At 32.9% G+C, this 27,951-nt stretch overlaps 1 protein-coding gene across 3 annotated transcripts in view; it reads right to left on the reverse strand.

Moving 5' to 3' along the window:
- LOC129221416 (C-Jun-amino-terminal kinase-interacting protein 4-like) overlaps positions 1–27,951 on the reverse strand; it is a 77,158-nt gene that overhangs the window by 29,708 nt on the left and 19,499 nt on the right. For all 3 annotated transcript variants that reach the window (XM_054855901.1, XM_054855902.1, XM_054855900.1), the window contains 11 exons: positions 26,474–26,531; positions 26,129–26,185; positions 25,149–25,293; positions 13,666–13,856; positions 12,409–12,576; positions 11,737–11,986; positions 9,382–9,525; positions 8,282–8,465; positions 6,516–6,683; positions 6,337–6,429; positions 3,469–3,613 (listed from right to left, as the gene is read on the reverse strand). In XM_054855901.1, coding sequence (XP_054711876.1) covers positions 3,469–3,613; positions 6,337–6,429; positions 6,516–6,683; positions 8,282–8,465; positions 9,382–9,525; positions 11,737–11,986; positions 12,409–12,576; positions 13,666–13,856; positions 25,149–25,293; positions 26,129–26,185; positions 26,474–26,531 — 1,603 coding nt within the window. The remainder of the gene's footprint in view (positions 1–3,468; positions 3,614–6,336; positions 6,430–6,515; positions 6,684–8,281; positions 8,466–9,381; positions 9,526–11,736; positions 11,987–12,408; positions 12,577–13,665; positions 13,857–25,148; positions 25,294–26,128; positions 26,186–26,473; positions 26,532–27,951) is intronic.

Consider the following 27,951-nt stretch of genomic DNA (forward strand, 5'->3'; position numbering starts at 1 on the left):
TGATTTTGTGCTTTAAGCTAGGGGTCTGGATCTGGATATGATTTCCTTTCGACACAGATAAAATGAAATAAAAACGTTTTTCAGTTTTACCGAATACAAAACTTACATTTAATGGTTGACTTTTATTACGTTAATATATCAACACTCAATCAGTAAAAAAGAAAAAAATAAAGAAATAGGGAAAATATGTACGGAACTTGTATTTATAATCAAATGTTAACAAATATCCAAAACATGAAACATAACTAAGAATGCTACTTTACTTCAATGTGCAATTTCAAACTACAGTGGACTCGTGTTACAACACGACGCGATTTGATTTGGGCAAAATGGTATACAGCAAGTTTTCCTGGAATAACAAATTTGAGCTAACGGGAATTCCTCACCCGCAACATGAACATTTTTGGAAAGGAGCTGCGGGGCTTAAGTATCACCTTCTTTATTAGGTACTGGGTACTAAATATCAGTTTGGTGAATGGACTTTCCTTTTAACATCACTGAAAGAGGAAGTTCCCCACACCGTACTAGTTGAAACATCGCTTTGTTAATGTACAAATTGGCACTCCACATTCGTTCTAAATATGAAGCTGATGAAACATAATTTCACATAAGCGGGTTGTTTAGCTAAAGTTTGAAATGTAAGGAAAAATAGAAAGTTTCTTATAATTAAAGAAAAGAAGCTTCTTATAACTAAAGCATATTGAAAAGATTTTCAATATGCTTGAACAACTAAAAACTGGATCAAATATAATTACTGTATCTACTGTACAGTGTTGCCAGATTGGGGGAAATTTCCCCATTTTGGGGAAATCTGGTGCTCTCTGGGGAAATTTTGGGGAAATGAGTTTTGAGGGGAATTCTTTGGGTAAAGATTTTTTCTTGGGGAAAACCTGGGGAAAAAAGAATTTTTATCGTATTTAGATTCGCCTCAAGAAGTAGTAGTTACATTGTTTGTATCAAACAGCATTGGTTTAGCTTTGCTCAACTTTATGGAATTTGCATTTCTCATTATGTGGAATATTATGCTACGGAATTCGCATTAATGTTCTGCGTGAGTAACTAGTTGATACGTGAAGCAGGTAAAAATAAGTGTGATGCAGAATGTTCTTGGATAAATATATACAAAAATCATAGTTTAAATGTACATACAGAAGCAGAGTAGTAAATGCAAGTAGAAAAAAAAACATTTGCCTATTTCTTATCTCTCGGTCAGGCGCTTGTATTTATGACTAGTGGCACATGTACGGCTTTGCCCATAGTAGAAAAATTAAAAGGTCTTTTGGTTCCCCTGTATATTTACAAATAATGCATGATGAATTTCTCGTCAATTGGCTTGCCCACGTTACGGTTCCACGTTATGATAGCATGGTAATTTACTCGTCCATTTTAAGATAATTTTGCTCGGGAAAATGTTCTTAAAATTGGAATAGAAAAAGAACAAAATCGAATTTTCGAAAAATCGCTTAAAGGTGCACACCCCCATGCTACAAACTAATTCTTTGCCAAATTTCATGAAAATCAGCTGAACGGTCTAGGTGCTATGCGGGTCACAGAGATCGTGACAGACAGACAGACAGAGAGACTTACAGCTTTATTATTAGTAAAGTTAAAGAAAGTTAAAGACAAAAAAAAAAAAAACGAAAATGGGAAGAAAAAAAAAGTTGGGGAATTTTATAAGAAAATTTGGCTATTTGGGGAAAGAAAATTTGTTTCAAGAGACAAAAATATTAGAGGAAGTCTATTCATTTTATGAAAATATTAGTGGAAAAATAATTTTTGAATTTGGGGAATTTTGATAGAAAGCATCGCTTTTTGGGGAAAAGTTGGAAGGGAATTGGGGAAATCTGGATTTGACCATCTGGCAACACTGCTACTGTACATTACTATTGTTAGTGTAGCATTTTATAATTGCTTCATACTATACGTGCCGTACTATTTCATTCTATGACATTCTATCCCATTCCCATTGATCTTGGGCTTCCTAACAGTATTTTTATTCAATAACAACTTTTATAAAATACAATAAAATTTCAGTTCTCTTTGTTTAAATTCGGTAATAAGAAGCTAAGAAATGGGATAAAACAGTTTTGAGGGGTGTTCCCAAATGTTTAAAATAATTGGTATCTTCATAAAGAATAGTATAAATACCTTTTTCCACAACGCGAAATTTCAATTTACGAGAGGAGTTTTGGAATGCATCCCTCACGTAAGTTGAGGTTCGATTGTATGTGCGGATGACATTTGATACCGAAAGCTTTTTGCTTAGTGAGCAGATTTTGCAGGAAGCAGAAAAATTTCCGTTACATTTCTATGACACAGTAATATTTATTGTTAGCCGGCCAGGGCAGTTCAATATCATCCTCTTCTACAACATTTACAGTAGGTTCCATATAAGGTGATTTTTGGGACAATAATTTCATTGACATCTAAAATGTTCATTGATGGGACATTCTCTGGCGCTAGAAAACACAAATGCAGTACTAAATTGGCAGCTGTGGTTTTTTCTTTTCTTCAAGGGGAATATTGGGGAGATGTAAAAATTTTAATGCCAAACAAACTAATTGCGTCAAACATGTATGCTTGTATTTTTCAGTCTTATGCATCTGATTGTGCAAGTTTTACTCGCGGAAGACCAGTCAGATTCGTTTAAAACCTCGTTTTTTGCATTTTATTTATGTCTTCTTATTTTTATTTATTTCTTTTTTCTGAAAATTTATTTAAAAGTAGTTTCTAGAAATCGTTACAAACCACTGCTTTTTGTATTGAACTACTCTACTTTTTTTTAAAAAATTTTGTGATATACTACAAACTAAAAAATGTAGCTACTACAGTAGCACTGCTACTTGTAGTGCACTACTTCCAATCACTGCCTAAACCTGCTCTATGCACAAAAAACAAACATAGACAATAGTTATAACTATTTCTATTTTTTAATATAAACTTTTGTAAAAAGTGAAAGTTTTCTTTTCAAGTAATCTCTTAAGTAATTTATGTATTATTAAGGTATAGAACTTGTAAGCTAAATGGGACATAAAGGATCTTTCAATTAATGAACTGTTGAGGTTTCACCAAAACATTATTGCAACAGCTTTAATATCAGTTAAAAGGAATTGTAAAAGTTTGTTCTAAAGTATTTTAAAGATATAATTTTCAATGTAGATATAACAGCATCAAATCATTAATTTTTGCCTCTGAATTAAAATATGAATTGGTCATAGATTGGAGAAACTGCCCAATTCAGCAAACTACATTGCTTTTTGTAAAAGTGATAAGAATCAAAGAGATAATAATGCAATAATTTGAATACCACTAAAGAATTTTAAAATTTTTACAACATACTTTTTTTCAACAGGCCTTTCCATGCTAAACTGACAACTGACATATTTACTGCAAACTATGTACTTCACAATCAAGCAATACCAATCACAAAATTCGAAAATGAAAGGGCATTCATGTTACTATACTTACTGTCCTCCTTGAGATCCAAGCCACATAGTGGGCAAGACTGTGGACATTTTTTCTTTGGTTTCTTGTTTAGGTTGATTGTCAGATAGAGATTGTGACGATTCATCTTGGGAGCCATCTGATTTAAGTTCAGGTCCATGAGAGTCTTCTTTTCATTGAGAAAGAAAAATGTGAAGAAGCATTTAGGGCTTTTTGTGTTATAATGATGATAATAAAAAAAAATGAAAGAAAATGCAATAAAGATACAGCAACTTTCTTAAATATAATTCAAAATTTTCAGTTTAACTATATATTATGCACTTGTTCAACTGAATCAAAACTCATTCTTTAAAATAAACTGTATAACAAAATTATCTGAACTTTAATTTTGTTTGATAATGCTCACAATTATACTTACTTTCAGCGACCTATTTAGAATTCAATGGAGAAACAGTGGAAAAATTTAAAAGCAAAACATTAACCTTAAGGATAATAGCACAAGAGCCTCTTGCGATAAATATATGCTAATATAATCTCTGAAGAATATTAATAGAGTGTTGAAACAAATATTGTAGCACTTCTTTTGCATTAGAAAGTGCGTAAAGTAATTCATTTCACAGATGAGAGAGGATAACCAACAAGTTAAAATAAGCTATCAACATTCCAAGACAAAAAAGTGCATGAAATATGGTGCTTTAAAACCAATTATGAGAATATTTGTTGTAGACGATAAATTACATTTCCTTCTCTTGAAAATTGAGAGAAAAAATATAGGGAATATAGTAAACACCTACTTTTTCTCCCAAATTTTTTTGGCTGCTTTAGAATTAACATAAACACTTTAGGATTAACTTCAATTTCTGAGTGTTGCAATCGAAAAATCCTATACAGTGAAGCATTGTTCATGCGTTTCTTTTTTATAACTTTTTATCATTTTTTCAAATTGGTCCCTGCAGAGTCCAAAACATATTAACGTAGAGGCTCCCAAACTTCAGACCTCCATAGAGGGACCGAAGTCGGAAAAATGAGGAACTTCGCTTTTTTCCTTTAAACTTATTTATTCATTGTTCTGTATATTTTATTTTTCAGAGCTCTTGTCTGGTTTTCATTTCTTACATTATTATTTTGAGCTAATGGATGTAAAATTCTATTTAAAATTCAATTAGGAATAAATATGTTATCACCAAATTTCTACAACAAATTTACTTTTAAAGTTAGTGAACAACCTTGTTCACTGCTCTTGTTCATCAGTTCATCACATACTAACTACATCAACAGAGTCCAGCAGGTGCGGGTTCAATATTGTAAGAAGTATGCTAACAATATCAACATATTCTGTGCACTAAATGTTTAAGGTCTTGATGACTAGGCCAGAATGAAAGGAATATTGCCAAAATTCGGTGACTGTATGAAAATCTCAAGCGTCAAACATTTACTTTCACTTCAAATGATTTTGCTGAATAAATGCACGCATATTATGCAACAAATTTATAAAATAGTGGTACTCCATAATTATTAAAATCAACTGAAAACTATAGCATTTCATCTATTTCAGCCTTTGCTTGAAATTTTGAATGTTGACTATTAGATTTAGTCTTGAAAATTTTGGAGTAAAAGTTTTATTTGAAATATAATATCCCAGCTGTAAAAATGTGCCTCAATGTTTGCATTTTACTTAATATAGTTTTGTAACAATATGAGCTTTGTCGTGTACACAAAATTAACTAATGTGTAGTGTGTTTACTTCCGAGAGTGAAGAGGGGGGGGGGGGGGAGCTGCTGCGACCGGCATGTACTTAAGCAAGAACTTTTTTATTCCTCATAAATGTGCTTTCTTTTTGAATTAAAATATCCTTACTCGTCCTTCAATCTGAATTATATTTAACGTTTTAGCTGAATAGCACCGCGGACCCTCGGGTCCGCGGACCACAGTTTGGGAAACTCTGTATTAGCTTATACTGATAATACATTATTTCCTTCATACGCTTTTTTTCATACAGTGCCTTCAAAAACGTATAAAGGGTGCTTCACTCTAGTTATTTTATCACTTTTTAGTGCAAACCAAGCTTATAGAAAGTCTTTAGAATAAAATATATATATATATATATATATATATATATATATATATATATATATATATAATTTATTTTACTGTAAAGTTTTTTAAGTTTTGAAATTTATTTGAGGTAAGACTGTTTGAAATTTAAAACATATTTACTTGTTACCTATTGTACATGAAGAGAGAACAGCTTACATTTACTATTAATCTTTTTTTGCAGTTGCTGATTAGTATGTTTGAATTAAAAAGCTCTTTTGAACAAGTATAGTGATTAAAAAAAAGTTTTTAAAAATGCCCACAATATATGCTAGCTTAAGTTAAACCTTGAAACTAATTTGTTAAATTTGATAATAATTCAAATTCATTGTTTTCTTTTTCTTGACAACAATTGAAAAATGGTGTGGAAAACTTTATAATTATTATTTTTTTCATTGTTTTTGCAACAATTAACCCCAGAAGCAAAACACAGGGATTATGAAAGAGAAAGTAAACTGAGCAATAGTCTTTTAAAATGATATAATTGCTATATTGTATAACATATTACATACATACTGTGCACACACACATATATGAATATATAAACTCTTTTATATGCTATGTTTTTGAGAAAAAATTTTCAACAAGCAAGGTAGCCAATGCCTATTACCTGCATAACAAAAAGATTTAAAAAATGTTTTATTTCTCTATTTATTGCTCTATTATTTACATCATTTTTGAGTAAATCATCTGAAAATTTAAATTACATAAGAAATTAAATGTATAACTTTTTACAACATAAAAAAACAACAAAAACATAAGCAGCACAAAATAATAATTACAATCATAAAGTCTTACTTTGTGCAAAAGAGGATGATATTTGGTGTGAAGCTTCATCTGAGTCATTAATTTCTTCAAAAGAAAAATTTTGAGCAGTGTCTCTTAAACTATCTGTAAACAAAACATTCAAACAAATCATTTGATGAATGATGGTATGCTATCATTTATCAGAAGATATGCTTGAAACAATACTTTACCATTATTTACAGGTGTTGATGCTGATGAGTCAGAAATATTTTCGTTGTTTACATTTACATAGAGGAGATCACCAACTTTCTTGCTCTCTATATCACCTTCTGATACAGATTCTCTGCTACCGAGACTTAAAAATTCCTCATCTGCAGCATAATCTGTAGACTTTGTGCCTAAAAAAGAATTAATAATATTTTTTAATAATATTAATTATCTCTGAAAATAAATGTCCAAAAATGAAGAGGGATCCCTACTAAAGGATCTGTATTATATAATAGAAGATTTCAGAACAAATGAAAGATGACCAACTCAAAATTTTTAAACTTTTTTTAACATGTAACAATAATACATTTGACAAAAAAATTGCAATACAGTTGCTTTTTCAAATGACAAAATCATAAATTTCCTTATTTTTCACAGCCATTCTTTTACAAAATCTTCATTTAAAAACTATTTAAACAACTGTTGAGTTTGTGTAATTTTGGAGCAAATTGTTTCAAGGATGCTGATTATATATTTGGATGGTAGTTTCTAGAAACATCAATTCAAAAATATTACACAATCCATTCTTCTTTCTGCATCTTTTTTCTTTCTTTATTTTTCATCCCTTTCCTTTCTTTTTAGAAGAAGATGATAAAACTTTTATCACTTAACAGTTTCAACTATTTTGCTCAGAATCCATCTGCTTTAGTTCAAAAAAAAAAAAAAAAAAAAAAAAAAGAGCAAAAACAAATTCAGAACTAGCACTGGAAAATAGTTACATTTTAGTAGTGAAGATTTTACACAGTTAAACTATCTGATGGCAGAACAGTTATTTTATTTCCACCTGTTATATCCTGCGTTTGATATTCCAAATGCAAGAATGAAAAAAAAAGAAAAGAAATATTTGTTTTTTCAATAATGAAGAAATTTATACAAAAATTTCAACTTTTTCGCCTGGAATATAAATCAAGTCCCTTTATGAAAAAAAAAATATTTCAGAATATAAACTATGTGTCTGAAAAATTAGCAGACAATAACTTTATGCGAGAAGACATTGTTATTAAAATAATCTCTTTACCATGCCTCTATATTATTTATGTCTAAGTTGTGAGCAATGTAATAAAATTGTTTATTCCTTCAAGAAGGTATTTTTCAAGAGAAATTTCTTCCAAAAATTTCTGTACCATATTATCAACATTCAATTAATTAGGTACTGAAGAAAACATTTCCTCTATATTTATGTTTTGTATTTATTCTTTTCACTGTCCAAAGGCTTAGTGATAACTTTGCACTTCACCCTGCAGACCTAGGTTGAGCACGGTCAACTCAGCCTTTCATCTATTCAGTGGGTTGATAAAAAGGGTACCAAGCGTGCTTGGCAATCAAACACTGGGAGTTTTGGGTTTGACTGACCATCTAACTGGAACACCTGCATTGCACCCCAGAGCCCTTGATCAAGAAACTGAGATGAGCATAGTATGCCTTGGTCCAAATGATCTACTGAGTTCAATTTAGTTTAGTATAATTTATTCTTATCACTCAAAAATCAAAATAAATAAAAAATAAACATAAATAAACATAATGAAAATTCTTTGCTTTCAAAAATTAATGAATACTTCATAAATGTTTTTAAGCAAGCCTCTAGAACTACTGAATCTTGGTAACAAATATGATACGAGAAATTTATTTATCAAGTTGGCAAAAAATAATTTTTGACAAATAGATTTGCACCATTTTAAAAGACTTTTGGGAAAGCAGTTGAAGTTTTTCAAAAAGCAGGCATTTTTACCTGGAATACTAGCTATGCATAACAAGTGAGAACTGCACACTTGAAAAGAATCCAAAATAACAGCTGGATTATTTGCATCAATAACAGTTACTTTACTGGTAGTATGAGTACTTGTACAAATCCATACAAATGATGAAAGATTTCTCTCCATTCCACTTTGCTCTTTACGATGTTTGATGTAATCCTAAAAAAAGTAGTGTTTTGCATTACTCATTGATTTTTATCAAGATCACTAAATAGATTTTCCAGCATTGTAACCAAACTACAGTAAATTTCTGATTGTTAGTGAAATAGGATAACACTCAATTATGGATAAATTAATTCCATGGATAATTTACAGAATAGATCAAGAGTCAAAATAAAAATGAATTCAAAATTTTTATGAATTATTACACTCACAAATTAAGCAAAGACTTTATTAACAGTGTTCTTAAAGTTTTATATTCAAAAAAAATTACAACTGTTTCTGCTCTTTTGTTTTGAAACTCTTCTCTATTTACAGTTGAAGTTTTTTTTTTTTTTAACTGCATCTTCATTAAATTGTAAAGTAATATCTATACAAACTTAGTACTTTGGATTGTTATCCTAGAAATAAATTCTACGCTTACTGATCTTGACTCATACACTCTTTCAACAAGCGCGTTTTTACGTTTCTACCTTTCATAAATTATTTTTATTTGAAAAAGGTTGTGGAAGACAGCTCAAAACCTGCAAAGTTGATAATCCATCAGCTGTAATCAGGATTTTACATTATTTCTAACTTAACGATATTGTTTTATACAAATTATAAATAGATTTGTTTTTAACTTACAAACAGAACTGCATGTTTAAAAAAAAGAAAAAAAAACCATATTTTTATGACATTTTTTAAAGGATTTTTATATTATAAACAATAAAAGGAAATAAGTTCAATATAGTTGGGGCAAACCTAAACTGGCAGCATCATAATGCTGTGATTAGGACCTGCGATTTCTTCACAATTCTGCCAAGTCAGATTTGCCCTGACTGCATAATTAATAATAATTTCTAACTCAAAATGTCAAATACCTGACAGCAGCATAAACTTAAAGTAAAAACTGACATCAAAGATAAATGCTTACTTTTAGCTCATTATTTAGTTTGGCTACTTCATCACCTGGCTCAGGAGAGCTGACGTAAAACTTACTGGACCCAATTGCAGAAACATCCACATTTTCAGGTTCAGATGAACCACCAGATAAATCAACACCAGCTGCACACCACACCTTGTAAACAAAATATTTTTTTAAACAAAAAATGAACAGGGCATTACAAAGAACTCAATTTCTTATAATTATGACTACAACACATTTAGGCATTTATTAACTTAATTTTGTCGCTGCTTGCACAAGCAGTAAAAGTTAATCATTCAATAAACAGTAGTTTTAAAAACCATATACCACAGGGGTTCTCAAACTGTATGTTGCAAGAGTTGGCGAAGTATCTGGGTTTTGTGATAATTCCTTCCAAGGCTTGGATAGCTTATCAAAGAAACAAAAAACCAATACAGCAACAATGTTGATTTTACTGGAAGAAGAAACTGTACAAGTTTTGTTTCTCACATTTTTGACATGTAAACCTTTCCTAAGGCGGCAGATATCAAGTCTGAAGACTAATTCTTCTGTCACTCGCTTGTCACTCTCTATAACATATCACGATCAATGGTCATTCATTTTCCAACAAAACAGGGCATCTCTCATTATCAGACAGATATTCCTCAATAATAAGCTTCCTAGTCATTGGATTTGCAGAGATCCTTATGATGACAATCAACTTCTGTGGACACCTTGCTTTTCGGACCCAAATTCAAGCGCTTTTTTAAATGGTGTTACATCAAAGATAGCGAATTCGTGCCCATGGGCTATGTGATTTGCAAAATTTACATTAAAAGATTATATATGTGTTCTCCAACATTGATTGTGACATGTTACAGTGAGTGAAACAAGAATTAGACATTAGACTTGATACCTGCCGAAATAGAAAAGGTCCATATATCGAAGATTTCGGAAACAAAACCTGTACCGTATCATTCTAAAGTAAAGTCAGCGTTGTTGCTGTATTGGTAATATATTTGTCTCAATAATGCTTCCAAACCTAATAAGGTACATTTGATGGCTCAATAAGGTTATTTTGATATGATAGAGATAGACTAGTGTGGCGTAAAAAAAATTCTGATTCTTTAAAGGGCACTGTGAGTCGGAAAAGTTTGAGAACCTCTAATCTACCACATTAAATATATGCCTCCCACTTTCTTTGGTTCATTTATTTTTTATTTTTTTTTAATTTTCCCATTTAAAAGCCAAAACTAGAAATTATAAAAAAAGCAGAAATGTCGAAAATTTCAGACCATTTGTTTTACTTTGCATATTTGTTTATGAAACATTATTTAGCACAAGCAATAACTTTTAGTTTTTGTATTCGTTGTTTAGATATTAGTAAATCAATTATTTTACTTAAACAAGCCATACTTGCTTAATGAAATTATTACGAAGTGTTTGTGACATTTCAAAATACATAGGGGTAAATAATGTAAGTCTAACTCATGTCTAAGTGTTCCTTGAGGGAAAGTTATTATGTACATAATTCATCAAAATCTTAAGAGAAACGTAAGTTAAGCTGTTAGTTTTGCATCACTCATATGATCTCAAAACCAGTCTTAGCAAAGTTTTGTACTTTTTAAAATTCCTTCATATTTTTTCTGCTGCTAAAAATCGTACGGTTTTTAATTGTCGTTTTTTTTTGCACCCCCCCCCAAGGGCGCCCATATGCAAGTTTTAAGGGGGGCTCACATATTTTCCCCATGGTTTAGCAGGATATTTTCACCATGGAAACCAATTTCAGTACAGATTAGAGTTATTAAAGTTTGACATTTTTAATAACTAAGAAATACGTGAAATACACCGCCAGCTCAGTCATTTCCAGCCGAGGACTGCAGTTTCGTGCTTATTAGCAATCATCAGCCCGGCATAGGAAAGTGACTGAGCTGGAGATGGAAAACCTCTTAAGGAAGCCAAGAGTGCGAAACAAACTGGTAGCTAATATAGAATTAGCAGACCAGACGAGTGACCGAAGCAATGGTTCGGTTCAACTCGAAGATCTTCGAGTTGAACCGAACTATGCTATAGCCCTGGCTAATGAGCGGTAATTTACTGAACTAAGAAATGTTTTTATATTTTTGCAAAAAAAAAAGGACTAAAAGCAAGGAAGTTCTAATTCCTAAGGGTGCTTGAGCTCCTCTTGCCCACCTATACGGGCACCCTTGCCCCCCCCCCCCCCCTCCCCCACATTTTAGTCCCAATCATCGCCTCTGAATGTATGCAATTTACAACCATGAAATAAACTTCGTTTACAATCCAGATAATGCAGTGTAACAAAAACACACTATTCACCTAAATTAATTTCATTACAACAACTCAAAACATACAAAAACACAATACCTTCATCCCACTTTCTTTTTCAAGTAAAGGTCGACAAAAAACAGGGACCGGCACAGGCACAGATGATACATTTGGCTTGATCCTCATACCACTATCTGCTTCAGCAGCTTTGGCAGGTGCACTTATTTTTGAGGGAAGACTCCATCCATAAGCTTGTAACCGGCCATCTTCCTTCCTCACATGCGCTCGCACCTGTTTATACTGTTCTCTACGTTCTCTAGCTCTTTGCTGCTGCAACTTTTCAGATACTCTGAAAATAATATAACATGCTGTTATCTCACATTAATTTAGTCAAATCTGATTAAAACGAACAATAATAGTTGGATAATTTTTGTTCTTTTTCTACCAGAGGCTTAAATTATGAACACAGATACAGTTTGACCACAAATTACATGTAATTTGGCAATTGGCCAAGTTCAAATGATTCCATCTGAATGAATCTAGCAGGGGATAAAGGAAAACACCGATGGGGTTTTGATGCACACATTTTATAATGTCACTAGAGCCTAATTTTTTATTGCATTCTCTAAAATACGAGGGGAAACAAAAATTTCCATGGAGTGTCTGCAGTAATTTGCAATTTGTGCTGTTACACATAGTTATTTTAACCTAATTTAAGTTTTTCAACACATGTAAAAACATATAAAAGTTATTTTTATTTAAATTACTTACACATCACTATCTAATATATCAAGGCCTCTATGTCTGTCACCCAGACGTTTCTTTCGCATGGTATCCAAAGCTGGCCCTGAACTGGTTGTTGGTGCGTTATAGTGGACATTCACATATGGGTTTGCTTTCCTGGCTGGTTTCTCATTTGCATTGAATAAATTGCTGAAGCTGCAGTACAAAAGAAAAAATAATTAAAATATTTAAATATAATGAAGAAAAAAAGAAGTTCTGTCCAGAAATTGATGAATCTACTTTCCTGTTTTCGAACATCAGCTCGAGCATTCTGAACAATATTCTCTTAGTTAGCTAAGATTGAAAAATATGTCAGGTATTCCTTTTCAACATTTAAAGCTTTTCTCTAAAAACAAATGATCACATTTAAAAAAAAAAAAAAAGATTTGTAATAAATTGATATACAAGCAAGCAAAGAAGCAGCTCCTTCAAACAATGCAAAAGTAATTAACTAATGCCTTTCCACACAAAAATTTCTTTTTTTTTTTATTGAAAAGAAGTATTTGAAACAAAAAAAAAAATCATAATAAATATATTTTATTGAAAAGAAAATGGTTTGCAAGTCTTTCTTTTGGATAAAAGTATCAAGGATTTCACTTTTCCTCCAAAGCAAAAAATTAAAACTTATTAAATTTCCTCCTTGAGTTTCAAAATTGAACAAAAAATTGCTTAAATCAAAAAGTGAAGCGTGGCAATAAAGTTTCATTGACAAGATCTTTCACAAGAAAATATTTGTTCAATCTGGCTATTCACTTAAAAGTTTTTTTTTTTTTTTTTGAACTAGTAAAAATGGAACAAAAAATTATCCAGATCAAAGAGTAATGTGGGATGAGGTGCCCTAGGCAAGATCATTCAAAAAAAAAAAAAAAAAAAGTTCAAATCAGACTATTCACCCAAAAGTTATTGGGGGGGGGGGGGGAATGGACAGACAGACACATTTTCCCCATCTCAAAACTCTACTATCCTATTTCTAATTTCAGGATATCATTTCACAGCGAAGCACAGTTTATACATTTAATGGGAATTAGACTTTGCAAGGACCAATTTGAAAAAAGTATAAAAAAGAAACGTATAAACGGTGCTTCATTGCATTTCATTCATTTTTTTTTTTTTTTTTTTTGTTTTCAGCAATATTTTTAAAATGCAATAAGCCTTCTTTCATACATTTTTCTTCTTTCTTTTACTTCTACATGAAAGTAGGCTGCAAAAAGAGGAACTAATAATCAGAGCTCTGTTTCTACTCACAATTTCCATATAGATGATTTGTTCCTTTTTGTGTCCAAAGACGAGTCGCTACGTGAAGCACGAATCATTTCTGTCCATCGCACAGCTTCTTGTAGTTCCATGAGACGTTCTTTGTATTGATTTCTTTCCATCAAAACTCTGGCCATTTCAACTCGAGTGAAACGTTTCCTTTGAGCCATTGGAAGCTCCTCCTATTTAAATGATACATAACTTTGATAAAATATCGGTAATATTAACCAGTAAATCTTCAAAATTATCTCACTATAAGTAGGGAATTAAGTGGACAAACACAAATAAAAGCAGAGCCGGATCTACGGGAGGGGGGGTGCGCCCTCTCCACGGGCGGCATTTCAGCATTTCGCTTGGGGGGGTCGAGTTTCTTGAACATGAATTTCCTCAAAACGGTACAAAATACATAGTTTTTCACAAGGACTGATAATTAAATGGTTTTAATGTTAAGAATAATTAGGTTTGTAAAGAACAATTAAAATTTTTTCGACCGAAGCTTTAAATTAATTTTGTTATAAGTTATCTCACAAAATATCTCGGTACTAGTTTTTATTTTTTAGTAAAGTTTTAATCTGCTATTTTTGGAGTCAGGAAGAACAGAAAATTTTGTAACTATAGTTAATCAATATCCAATGACTTAATTTATTGCCAGTATAGCTAAAGAGGAAGGTCTTGCTTTGCCTCATTGCGCTTCGAAGGCAATTCTCTAACCTCCTGAGACACGCAAGTCAAAATTGGTTGACGTTCAGTTCTCCTACAACTTTCTGGTTGTGTGGGTAGTTTTTTACACCGATGAAGAGGCTCCATTTTTGTAGCCTTGAAATAGCTATATGCTGTATTTTCGTGTAAATTTGTGCTTTATTTACATCGGTTTTTCAATTTAATCACGGAAGTCATCTTTCAAATGACTGACCTGATTGAAACAGTCAAAAAACAATGGAAGCAAGAAAGTTATGTCAAAACAAGCACATTTCCATCAGATTCCTCTCTTTAAAATAACCAAGAAAGCTTTTTAAATAGGCTAGTATTTATTTTGTGTCATTAAAAAGTATAATCACAATTCACAAAACAATTCCTCTTCCCTCATGCTATTACTTATAAGTGTAATATTTTCTTTTTCGCTTTCTATAACCGACCTACATAATATTGAAGTTAAGACCAATAATAAATATATCTCATTAAATCCTGTCTCAATTTCTTGAGAAACTGAATTGATCAGTTTATTCAAAATATTGATTTAATATTTTGACTAAAACTTCATCTGGGGTTTTGTCACCTCTTCCACATTGGCATACATTAAAAACTGTTACGAAAAGTTCTGTCACAAAGTTCCACACCTGGTTCAAGTATGCATTAATGCGAAAATTACTAAGAGTTTCAATTGTCAATCCAAGAATTAAGATTAGCGAATTAAAATTTTTATGATAGAGTGTAGCATTTATCAAAAAAATGCTCCGCAGTATAAATAAAGTAAACAAAAAATTCAGACAAAGGCATACATATTAAAATGACATCAAATTTTTTATCAATGAAAAGGTCGCTTTCCAGTAATTCTTCCAGAGGGCTTTTATAACTCTTGAAGACCATCTTGTAACACTCGGAGATTGTCAAGTAAAGAGCCTCAAGATACATTTGTTGATGTGAAAGTATTTTTTGATGTGAGATCTTTTTCAAAAATAGCATATCTTTACAAAAAGTTCCCATGAAAGCATATGATACACCGAGTTGCTAAAATGTGTTTCTAGTACATGGCGTCAATGAACACTTACTAGCTGAACATTAAGTTATAATATGAGCATAAAAATTTATGTAAAATGACATGGAATTTACGCGTAAAAATTGCACAGACTCTACACTGTACGGGTATCTCATACAAGATGCTCCATCATAACATAGATTACTCAATTTTGAAATATTTAACCCATATGAAGCGATTACTTCTTTAGTTAAGGCAAACACTTATCCTCCATCAGTTTTTTCTGTTCTGAAAATGCAGGCAAATGATTTTCTAAGTTATCTAAATTGAATTTTACCATTTTATATTATTCTTAGTGAAAAATTTGGGGGTGCAACCACCCCCTCTCGCACCCCCTATTTGCCGCCCCTGGCCCTCTCCCTTTTGTGCGCCCTTGCGGCTTCGTTTTTTTTTCCCGCCATCGAACCTGCTTGCCCTTTTTTCCGCCCCCGAACATGTGTGACTTCCGCTTTTCCTTTCTTGTGCCCTCTCTTGCAACCCTCCCCAGAAGACCGAGCATATTAATTTTTCAAAATCATTCCCATATTGTTAAAGATAACGCACCTTGGGAAAAGGAAATAATTTCAATAGGAAAAAATATAGAATGTTAGGAGAAAATCTAAAGTCTTCAAAATGCAACGCTTCGGAAGCCCCCTCCAATAGCCAAAACAATTCAAGAGCGTCTCAAATCTCGTTTCCAGGGCTTCAATTTTGCAAAATTCCAGGGGACCTCACTTTCTAACAATATCGAAAATCGTTTAAGACTGCTTTTTTAGGAAGTACAATTTTGAAAAGCTGCCAAGTCCCAAACGTTAGCAAATATGGCTACAGTCAAGTTTTTAGTACTTCAGTTTCGAAAAAATTCCCAACAAGGCCCTCGAACTTTCTTTCTCGAATACGATACAATTTGTCAAAAATTAAATTTTTTAAAACGAGAATTGATTGAGGCGCTTAGCACGCATTCCCCTTAAAATCGAGGGAGCTGATGCTCTGTTGTAAAATTTGAAAATAAAAAAAACTACAATTTCATAACAAATAAAAGGGAAAGCTTTAATCCCCTCCTCCTAGTATCACTAAACATTGCTTCAAAACTTTGTTGTTTAGGACTTCTATTTCAAAATGTTTTTGGGGGAGAGCATAGGCGGATTTAGGACTGAGTTCCTGGGGGGGCAGGATTTTTTTTTTTTAGCAACATTTTTATTGCCCCCCACTCCCATGTTTTTGTCTGTTTCCTGTGATGCATAATTTCATGCTTTACTTTTTTGTGTGTCGTTTTCATTAATGTGTGTTTTCATGCTGTCCTTTTTGAATTGACCTTAAGAGAGGGAGCTAGTATCAAGAGAGTGACGCAGGGCTCACTTTTAAGTAGGAAATAGAATATCAACAATTTTAGGGGGCCTGGGGTTTCTCCCCCGGAGAAAATTTTGTAAAATGGATATAAAATTCTGCATTTTAAAGCCGTATAAAGGTTAATTGGATAGACATAGAAATTGATAACTAGATTATACAGTTGTACAGTTTTGTTCAAACTTTGTAAGAAACAGCCATTTTATGTTTGAAAAAAAAAAAAAAACTATAGATTTCTCATTACAACAACCTTTTTTTTAATTATAAGTAGTGCAGAAAACGAAAAGGAATAGAGGTAGTGTATCATTTTTTTCCTGGCTAAACAGATTAACAATATGCAGTAGAAGTAATTGGAGCCCACTTTGCTTAGGATTTTCAAAGACTTATCTAATTATTTACAAGGACTCTAGAATAAATTAAATTATTTAACGCACTTCATTTGTACTTCCCAGTCTCTGATATTTTAGTACTTGATTGTAAATTTTTACAGTCCAGTTCTAACTTAGTGAGAAATAGCTATTTTAAATTTAAAAGAAAAAAGAAAGCATATATTTCTCATGACAACAACTTTTCTTCAGTTGCAAGTGGGGCATAAAATGAATAGAAATAGAAGTAGTGTGTATTTTTTTCCATGCTAAACAGATAGACAATATGCAGAAGAAGTAAGATAAAAGCAATCAATACAAAAGAATTTCCAAAATACTGCATTCGGGATTGAATAAATAGCAAGATACGAAATATGTGAGTCACAAAAATTTATTTCAAATAATATGTTAATAACGAGAGAACCATGATTTTTACATTTTTAATAGAGGATGTGGCAAGGAGCTGAATTTGACATATTCTGGCATTCCTCTCCCTCTACCATTTGTTAAAAATTTTAAAATTAAAGGTTTGTAGCCACACGTTTCCAAATATTCAAGGTTTTCAAGCACTTAAAAATGAAATTCGTTTTTTCGAACAATTTTCATTTTTTAAGGAACGAATCACGAATTTTTTTGGGAGTTAGGAAAAAGCTGAGGCCCTAAGCAATAGCTTGTTTATCTTATAGGCAAATTGGGCACTCTCGCAGATTTTTGCTCGATTTTTTTTGTAATTTTTACGAAAATTCGTCAGTTTTTATAGTTAAAGGATTTTTACTATTTTACCAATCTTTGTTAGGTTTTTATAGACTTTTATAAAATTTCAGCAATATTTTCCAAAACTTTTGATGACTCAATTATTTAGATTTCAATAATGACAAGGACTGACTCATTTAAGCTTAGATGATTATGACTTACCTTACTTTTTAAACAGTATTTATAAAGTTTTTTTTTTTTTTAATTACGTCCACCATCGTTCTTTCAAACATAAGGCGTCTTGCTGTCCAGTATAACAATGAAGTGGCTTCAAAGGGTGTTAGGGCCTGGAAATCATCACAGTTATGAATATCATGAAGAGAGGAGCATCTATAAAGATGCTCCCCTGTTATTGGAGAAGTCCCCTCACAGAGCACACAGAGAGGTGAATCTTCCAGGTTGATTTTATGCAAATGGGCCTGTAGATAGTCATGTCCAGTAATGTTTCGGAAAGAGGCAACTCCCAGGGCTCTGGGAAGGAGAGAAAGGCGCGTACGCTGTTCATCATCCAGAAGGCAAGCCCAGGGCTTTCCGTCAGCTTTGTTCCTCAGGGCAGAGACTGTAGCATGTTGGATTTTGCTTGCGAGAAGTCGCTTAGCGTTTCTAAGTGGAACCGGGCGAGAAGGTGGATGCAGGGACTTAACCTCTTTAGCCAAGATGTCCGCTCGTTCATTTCCATAGATGCCACAATGGCCTGGGATCCACTGGAAGACGACCTCTCTTCCGGAACGCAAAAGAGAGCCAATGGATTTTTTAGACTCAAGCTCAAGTTCTGAAGGATATAGATTGTAATCACTAATGGTCTGAATCGCAGCCTGAGAATCAACAAAGAGAACAATATTTTGTTTAGCTGGTTCTCCAATAGATCTGATGGCCATAAAAATTGCATTCATTTCTCCATCGAAATTATCCGCCCAAGTGTCGAGAGGCTCCTGAAGACTAAAATGTTTGGAGTAGGCACCGGGACTTGCTCTACCAGCTGAAGGAGTGGCTGATCCGTCAGTATAAACCCTAAACCAATCCTGATCAGGGTACCTCTCGTGTATTGTGGCCAAAGCAATCGAGTACATCTCAGTCTGATAAGAATCTGATTTCTTGACAGGCTGTACCAGATCAAACCTAGCTTCAGCATATCTCAGAAGGCCAGTATAAGAAGATGGTCGATTGATGGCAAGTCTGGAATTTGACACCTCAAAGGCCTCTGCAAGTCTTTGACACTCAAAAAGAAAATAATGTTGAGATTTTAGTCTAGTATGCGGAAGAACGTAATCAGGCCAGAAATGCTCTTTTCTCAATAGTCTTTCAGCGAGAGAAAGGGAAGCCTTGATTCGTCTGTCAGTTAAATGAAAAATTTTTGTCTGTAGCTGCATAGCAGGAATAGGTGTGGACACCGCAGCACCAGTGATGAGTCTTAGTGCTTTATTTTGAACGAGGTCGAGTTTTGAAAGTGTGCTGTCAGAGGCAGTAATAAGGACCTCTGAGCCATAATCCACTACAGGCTTAATGTAAGATTTGAAGGTGGATGTAAGAACACCTTGAGAAAAACCCCACTTTATTCCAGCGAGACATTTCAATAGGCAACGGCGGTCCACCACTCTGTCAGTCACTTGTTCAATGTACTTATTCCAAGTTAGTCTGGTATCAAGAGTTATGCCCAGGTAGGTAGCACAATCAGTCCGAGTTAATGCACTGTTTTTGTACACCAGGTCAACAGTAAACGTTTTGGTACTAAGTGTAAAGAGTTCGAAATTTGTCTTTTCCGGGTTTACTTTGAACTCATTGTCCAGGGTCCATGTTGTCAGAGCATCTAAAGCCAAATTTAGTGTTTTCTCCAACATAGAGATGTCAGAGCCAGTGGACCAGATAACAAGATCATCAGCATACAACAGCAACTCAGTCTCTGGAACACTATTTTTAACAAAACTCAAAAGATCATTTACCATGATGTTAAAAAGGACAGGACTCAAAACTGAGCCCTGAGGGAGCCTGGTTTGACCAAAACCTGAATGAGAGTTACCGTATTTTATGTTTAAGAGTCTCTGTGAAAGAAAGTCCTTAATCCATTTAAAAAGATTTCCATGCACTTTTATATGAAGCAGCTTCTTAAGTAGCCTTTTCCTCCAAATACGGTCGAACGCCGATTTAAAATCGACGAAGACGGCAAGAGTACTTTGTTTTCTCTGAAAACCATCCTTTATATGTTGCGTAAGTCGAACAATTTGTTCAGTCTTATTATATCCTCGTCTGAAACCAGCCTGTCTCTCAGAGATATGGCCATTGTGGTCCAAAAAGTACTGAAGTCGATCAACGATCATTCTTTCGGTTAATTTACTAAGGATGCAGGTCAAGGAAATGGGCCTAAAATTCTGTATGTCAGTCGGGTCTTTTCTAGGTTTTAAGATAAGTATAACATCAGCCTTTCTCCAGAGGCTTGGGAAAGTGCCACCCCATGTTTTATTTATAAAATTTAAAACTGTTTGTTTAGCTTAAGGTCAAGCTCCAAGACAAACTCAGGGAGGATGCCGTCAGGACCAGCACTTTTTCCTCTTGACATGCAATTTAGTCCTCTTTTAAATTCCAAAAAAAAAGGGTAAAAGGCGAAGAGAAAAGGCTATTCTATGCTTGATCATCACCAGAGGGGATAATTTCTTCCCTCGTAATCCTAGTCGGTGGGTTAAAATTACTAATCTTACGGTAAAATTTCAAGAAAGCCTTAGCAATATCTTGCTCTGAGGTCAAAGTTCTTGTGCCAATCTTCAAAGGTTGTTTGCAAGGCTGTGTGTCTTTACCGTTTAACGCAGATAAAAATCTAAAGGCCTTTGGTCCGTCTTCTCGGTAGTCCATGCCCTCTAGAAACTTGCCAAAAGATGAGCATTTTGCTCTTAGAATCTCTTTCTTCAAAAATAGCTTGGCTTTTTCTTAAAGAAATACAATCCTCCATAAGGCCAGTAGATTCCGCTATAGCTCTTGCTCTGTCTTTATCTTCTTTAAGATCTTGAAGCTTATCATTCCAAAAAGATTTAGCATTTTTAATATGGCCCCTAAGGACACAAACATTGGCACACTCCAAAATTGTGAAAACAATCTGGTCGAGGGCCTTATCAATATTTTCATTCAAAGGACACTTTCCCAAAAGAGAATCTGTTAACTCTGCATATTGCTCCCAGTTTGCCTTTTTAAAGTTCCAACGAGTAATTCTGGGGTCACCAGTCAGTTTTGGCTCAGTGATAATCACAGAAAGGATTTTATGACCAGCACCGCCAGGGGCCTTAATAAGGTCGTGTTTTATCATAGATGTTAGGTGTGGATGAGCCAGCAATAAAGTATTTATAAAGTAAAATTGTACTCTCCCTCAAAGTAAAAAGATTCATTTAATCAAAACACTCAGATAACTGAAATTTATTCAGTTTGCGACATTATTTATTTTCTCTCTCTCTCTCTCTCTCTCTTAAAAAAAGAGAGAGAGAAGGGGAAAAAAAAACTATGTTTTTTAGAATTTCTCAAAAGGCCAATTAATCTACTACGAACATAAATATTATGCACAAATATACTCTAAATGTGGACACAAAACATAACGAGTAGATCGTTCTGTTAGCGCGAATGAGGGGGGAGGGAGTTTTTTTCCCCTTTGCTTTTGGTTCTAATTTGTTAAAATAATCACCAATTATTATAAGTGTTGCAGCTTAATGTATAGCTCGTTTAGCCTATATTTTCATTCATATACTTACCCAAATGGTTTTCAGTCCAAAATAGTGGATTTAGACACATTTTCAGCACCCCAGTGACAGCTGTACTATTTGTATTTAATGTTCGTTTTTTTTTCCCTTTTCTTTTCTCCCATCAGAAAAGGACATTTGCTTTTCTCTTCATTTTTATTGAACTATTCAAAAAAGAAAAAGTCATGATTTTTTTGTTTTAAGATTTTGGAAGATGTGTTGTTACTATACAAAGTCCTCCCAAAACTGGGGGCATTGCCCCTATGCCCCCCCCCCTATAAATCCACCCATGCCCTTCTGAACTATTCAAAAAAGAAAAAAAATATTTTTTTTAATTTTTGGAAGATGTGTTGTTTACTATATGAAGTCCTTCCAAAACTGGGGGGGCATTGCCCCCCTCCGCCCCCCCATAAATCCGCCCATGGGGGAGAGCTCCAAAGCACCTTCTTTCCTAAAATCATCGAAGTTTGTCGGCAACTGCATTTTGGAACTTCAATTTTGAAAAATTGGGAGAAGAATGATTGATTTCACTCTAGTTTTCCAAAAAAAAAAAAAAAAGATTGGAAAAAGCCCCTAGGTCCCCTTTCTTACCCTTACGTCAATAAATATTGCCTATAGAAGCATTTTCAAGACTTTAGTTTTTAAAAAATTTCCTCAGAAGTCCTCACGAAAAATTCTTCCCAGTAACATCACCAAAGACACTCTAAACCTGCGTTCTTAGGACTACAATTTCAAAAATTTCTTGAGGAGAAAGCTCCCGGACCCAGTGGCGTAGCTAGGGAGGGGCGGAGGGGGCGGTCTACCCAGGGCGACACTTTTTAGGGGGGCGGTAATTTCACACTTTTGGTGCGAAAAAAATTTAACGCACTTTCCCAATAAGGAAATTATGCTTTTGATCTATTACTGGAGGCAAAAAAAAAAAAAAAAAAGAGAGGTCTTCGTATTGTAAGATTTTGGCACAACTATGATAATTAAATTACTCTAATACAAAACACCTGTTTTTCTTGTAGACATCTCATCACTATTGTTTGTTTTTTCTCTTCCTTCGTCTGTAGCTACAAATGATGAAGCTATTATTTGATTTTAAGAAAATTCTTTGGAAACCACCTTCTTAAAAAAAAAACACTTTTTTTAAAAAAAGGAAAGTGATATTTGGAAACTTTTGCCGTCAAAGATAGCCTACAATTGCATTTTTGAAACTTCGGTATCGGAAAATTTCCAGAGAGCTCCCGAACATTCACTATTCTCTGTAACCTCTTTAACATCATCAAATATAGACTAAATTTGATTTCAAGTTTGAAAATATTTCGGAAGGAAAATGAAGTCTCTGTTGGAGTTAGGGGAGGTGTTACACTACTAGATACAGTCTACATTTACGTGGTTTTCAGTTTTCTTGAAAAGATTTCCAGACAGCGCCCCCGAACCTTCCCCAATATCTTCACGTATCCAAAGAAAGCCTAAAATTTCTTTTTTAACGTTTCAATTTCGGAAAATTTTCTTGAGAAGTCCCGACCCTCTAACGTCACCAAAGAAAGCATAAAACTGAATTTAATTTTGAAAAAAAAAATCTGGAGGAAGTTCCAAAAAGTTACTAAAAATTGCTTAAAATTCCGAATTTTGACATAACTTTAATTTTGAATTCCTTTTTTTTTCTTCTGCAAGAAAAATAAGAAGGAAAAAACATATATTTCTTTTCTTTATTAAAATCTTATTAAAGTACTTTTGACTCTTTAATGTGTCAACTATTTCCCATCAAAAGGGCGGCGAATTGAGGAACCGCCCTGGGCGACAAAATGTGTTGCTACGCCACTGCCGGGACCCCCCTATTACATAGGGAAAATTTCAAGTGTGCTTTCTTAAAACACCTATTGCTCTTTCTGCAAATGTAGTAGCAAAGGTTTACAAAAAAATTTGCAACAAAACTTTTAAAATATACTTTTTAGATTACATTAGATATTAGATTTTTACTTACTGTACTTTTTAACTTGCATGTTTCAAGGCATGTTTCACTTTTACATGTTTCAATGCATTTACTATCTGCATTCTTTTACTATTTGTAAAGGAATAAGTGTTGTGTAAAAGTCCAAAATACTTTCTAGGACACCAATTAAACATTTTTGAAAAAAAAAATCTTCCGACTCAAATTTTTCAACACGTGTGCTATCAGATTTTGGACTAAGTGGAGAAAATTAGAAGATTAAAAGTAAAGCACACGTATCTGAATAGCAAACTCGTTTTCGGCAAAAAATGGGAGAGGGTTTTTAATTGCAATTTGTGTTGCGGTACTGACATGCTTAGTATAAAGTGAATTTTTAATCAAACCCTTTCGTACTTTACAGTATATTAAAAATACTGAAACACAACTTGATAGAAATATTTAAAGCAAGATGGATGTGTGTGTGGGGGGGGGGGGGGGACGGCATTTTGAAGTCTTGCCCCACCTCAGAAACTTTCTAGATCTAGCACTGAATACAAGGCTATATCTTCGAAATAAGTGGAGGAATTAGTAAACTTTTTATTTTAGATTTTAACAGTAAGGAATTAAGTTTTGAAGTAAAAATTTCATGCTGGTAATATTTTACTCAACACCACCAAAAAAAAAAAAAAAAAGCATAAAATTGCAACTTAGGAACAATTTTAGAATTTTACAAAGAGAGTCAGTTCTAAACGCCATCCCTTCCCCTAACAACATGAAAAGTGACATTTTCATAAATTCAATTTCAATAGTTTTCCAGTGGAGAGTCTTTGCACGCTCCTTCCATCATCCAAAATTGCATTTTTTCACACTTCAGTTTCTAAAAATTAATATTGTAGAATTCAATCTCTTATTCTAATGCTACTAAGGATGGTCTACAAAAGCATTTTAAGACATTTTTTAAATTAATGTGTCCAGTGAAAGGCTCCCAGAACTTTCCTCTCGATAGTCAAAAATTGAGTTTTCAGAGCTCCAGTTACAAAATAATTTCTGGTGAGAAGCCCCTTTCCTTAATGCCACTGAAGGTTGGGTAAAGTTGTGCTTTTGGAATTTTATTGAAAAAGCTGTCAGGGCTAAAGGGAGGGTCATCCTTTCCATTACCCTTACCTTGTATTTACAGTTGACACATGCATATACAGTAATCAAATGCCAAAATTTCTTAATGTGAACACTTCCATTCACCACACACAATCACCTAATTCAAAGCATAAATATTAAGCACATAACAAAAAAAAATTTTTTTTACTCACTTGATTTATAAAAAGTACCGCTAAAATTTGAAAAATAAACTCGGCATGACTTATAAATTTTGACTTTTCCATCAATATTACATTTATGAATATGAAATAGTTGTAAAATGACAAAACTAAAAAAGTAGAAAATTAGAATTAGTGAATGATAAGAAAAATCCCAGGACTTAGGGATTTAATAAAAAAAGAAATTAAAAGAAATAAATTTCTGTTTGGAAATCAGGGAACTTCAAGAGGTCTGGTATGTATAGATTCAGCTATGGAGGGGTATTGTTAAATTTTTATCTGAGCTTTAATTTAACAAGCAGTTATTTGATCTTTGTTTGTACTAACCTCATCATCAGATTTCCCAGATTTTGCTTTTTCTGCTGCCTCTTTTGACTTTTTGAGCTCTTCTTCAAGTTCAGCAACTCTCTTCTTAAGCTTTTCTTTTACAGCAGAAAATTGCTTCAATTCTTCTCTTAAAATTTCTTGTTCACTATCAAAATGGTCCATTATTAAAGTCAAATGTTAAGAAAAAATAAAAGAATTGTCTAAAAATTAGCCACTGTTCCAGCACAATGAATATAGTTTGTTCATTTTATTCATTATTCAAGGAAGAAAAATTAATTTTATTTTGCTACATTTTCCTACATGCAATTTATTAGTTTGTAAAAAACTCATTAACTAAGAGAATGAATAAAAATTATTTAAAAAAAATACATTACATGCAAGTTTTATAGTGTAATAAATGGGCTATAAAACTTTTTAGATAATGAAAATTTCTTCAGAAATGATTATTGAAATTAAGTGTTATTTTACTTGTGAAGAAAAAAAAATTGTCATATATCAGTACATTTTGATAAAGAAATAGATAAAAGAGAAGGTCACAAATTTAAAATATTTACATCAGATCAAGAAAAGCGTCTATGTTGATTTTTTTTTAAATAATTGAAATTTTAAACTGAATTAAAAAAAATAGATTTGAGAAAAAAGATTATTGATCTGATGCCATATAAAGAGCAGGCGCAAGACTTCTTCATTGAAGCAAGTACAATTTTTGCTTTTTAAAACTCTTTTCTGCATGATGCCCAAGAATAAAATACATCCAAAGAATTAATGAGTCAGCAAATGGGTCTTGAGAAACTTTTCTACTCACAGTGAGTATTTTTTTTTTTTTTTTTTGTAACACTCCTAAAATAATTTAACATAAAACAAAACATCTTTACATTATTTTTCATAATTTTTAATAAGATACTACGCATCACTTGCTACCTAGCAATCAAATTTTAAATAAAAATGCTTATTTTTTTTTAAAAAAATCTGCTACTCACCTGGTTAACTCATCCACTTTAGCAATTAGATCATCTTTAACTACATTAAGAGCATTCCTAGCAAAGAAAAAATATGTATATATTAGTATTCTTTTGTGCTGTGTCATTATGCTAAAGAAAACATGTACTTTCAGTCTAAGAAAAACAGCTGTAAGTGCTATTTTATCACTAGTGGTTGTCACAAATATTCAGGAAAATGCAGTGCAAATATTGAAATCCTCTGATCAGAAAGCAACAGTTTTTTTTTCTTCATGACAACCACTATCAACAGGATAAGGGCTCCTTCATTAAAGTAACAGTACAGTTCTTAAACAAAGAATTAATAAATTCAATAATTCCACTAACTTTGTCGCCAATAGTTCATTGTTTTCTGAAATAAGATTTTCTACTTCTTTTCCCATACCTATAAAAGATAGGAAAAAAAGGATATATTTTATACACTTTATAACACATTTTTGATGTGTATGTTCTAAATAATAAGTAAAAATTAAGTTTACTTAATATTAAGTTTTTAATGAAATTATAAGACAAATATTTCATGCATGTATTTAATCAGGATTAAATTTACTACAAATGAACATCAGTCTGGACAATTCTAGAACTTGGCATCAGTACCCCCCCCCCCCCCCCCCACTGTTAATTACTATATTTATATTTACACACAAATACAGGGTGGTCTAAAAGCAACTTTTCCTATATACAGAGCCCTAGCAGTCTACCTGTTGAACCAATCTGGCCAAAATTTTAGATATGGTTATTTGCAGATATGATGTGCTATGGATTGTGAAGATTTTAAACAATGCAGTGAAAATGGTTACAGTTATATTGAAAAAATCTCAAAATTTTGAAACGACAACACCCTTTTTTTCCATGCGCAAAATGATATATTGACGACCCACAAATAGTGTCGAAAGAATTGGCATGCAATGAAAATTGCTTGTTGACTAATTTGAGCACCGGTCTGAAGAAACTCTACCTGCACTGCATTTTAAAGGTTATTTTTTTTTTTTTGAAAATAATGCTTTGTAGATGATGTTTTGTGATTGGTGCTCCTAATTCGTCTAACCCTGTGAGTTGTGCACAGTGCATTCAGAATTCACCTTGTTTATGTTGTCATCAGGCCTACATTTTCGCATCTTTGCGAATTCTTTAAACCAGTAATTTTTGTCACATGCCACTCTTTCCAATGCCACTTGTAGTTTTTCAGTAGGCTGATCAATTTGCACTATGGAAAAAATGGGTGCTGCCATTCGAAAATTTTGAAATTCTTGCAGAGCACTGCGTTGTTTAAATTTCTCAATCTCAAGGGCACAGTTTCAAATAGCCATACCTAAAACTTTGGTTTGATTAGTTAAGTGGATTTAAATTGCTATCTACTAATGACCAAATTCCATTTCATATCATCCGCAGAAAATAAGATAATTGAAGAACAGTAATGAACATTGAAGTAAAGCTTTCAGAATCTCATAATGGTTCTAATGGTAATAAATTTCTTGATGCAGCCAACTCTTACATTGGAACTTGTGACAGAGTAAAAATAATAAAATTAATGGGAATATACATTCTTGGAAATGACAGCACTCTTTTTTTTTCATGCGCTAAATGATCAGCATATTGACAACCCACAAATAGTGCTTGAAGAATTGGTATGTGATGAAAATTGCTTGTTGGATAATTTGATTATACATTAATATACATTCTTGGAAAAGTAAATCATACGAGTAAAACTGTATTGTACTTAACAAAAATTACATTTAAATAAGCATTTAAAACAAAAGAATTAGAACTTATCTTGAAACCTAATTTACTTTATGAATATTTTT

Source organism: Uloborus diversus, chromosome 4 (assembly GCF_026930045.1).
Source record: "Uloborus diversus isolate 005 chromosome 4, Udiv.v.3.1, whole genome shotgun sequence".
NCBI classification, from domain to species: Eukaryota; Metazoa; Arthropoda; class Arachnida; order Araneae; family Uloboridae; genus Uloborus; species Uloborus diversus.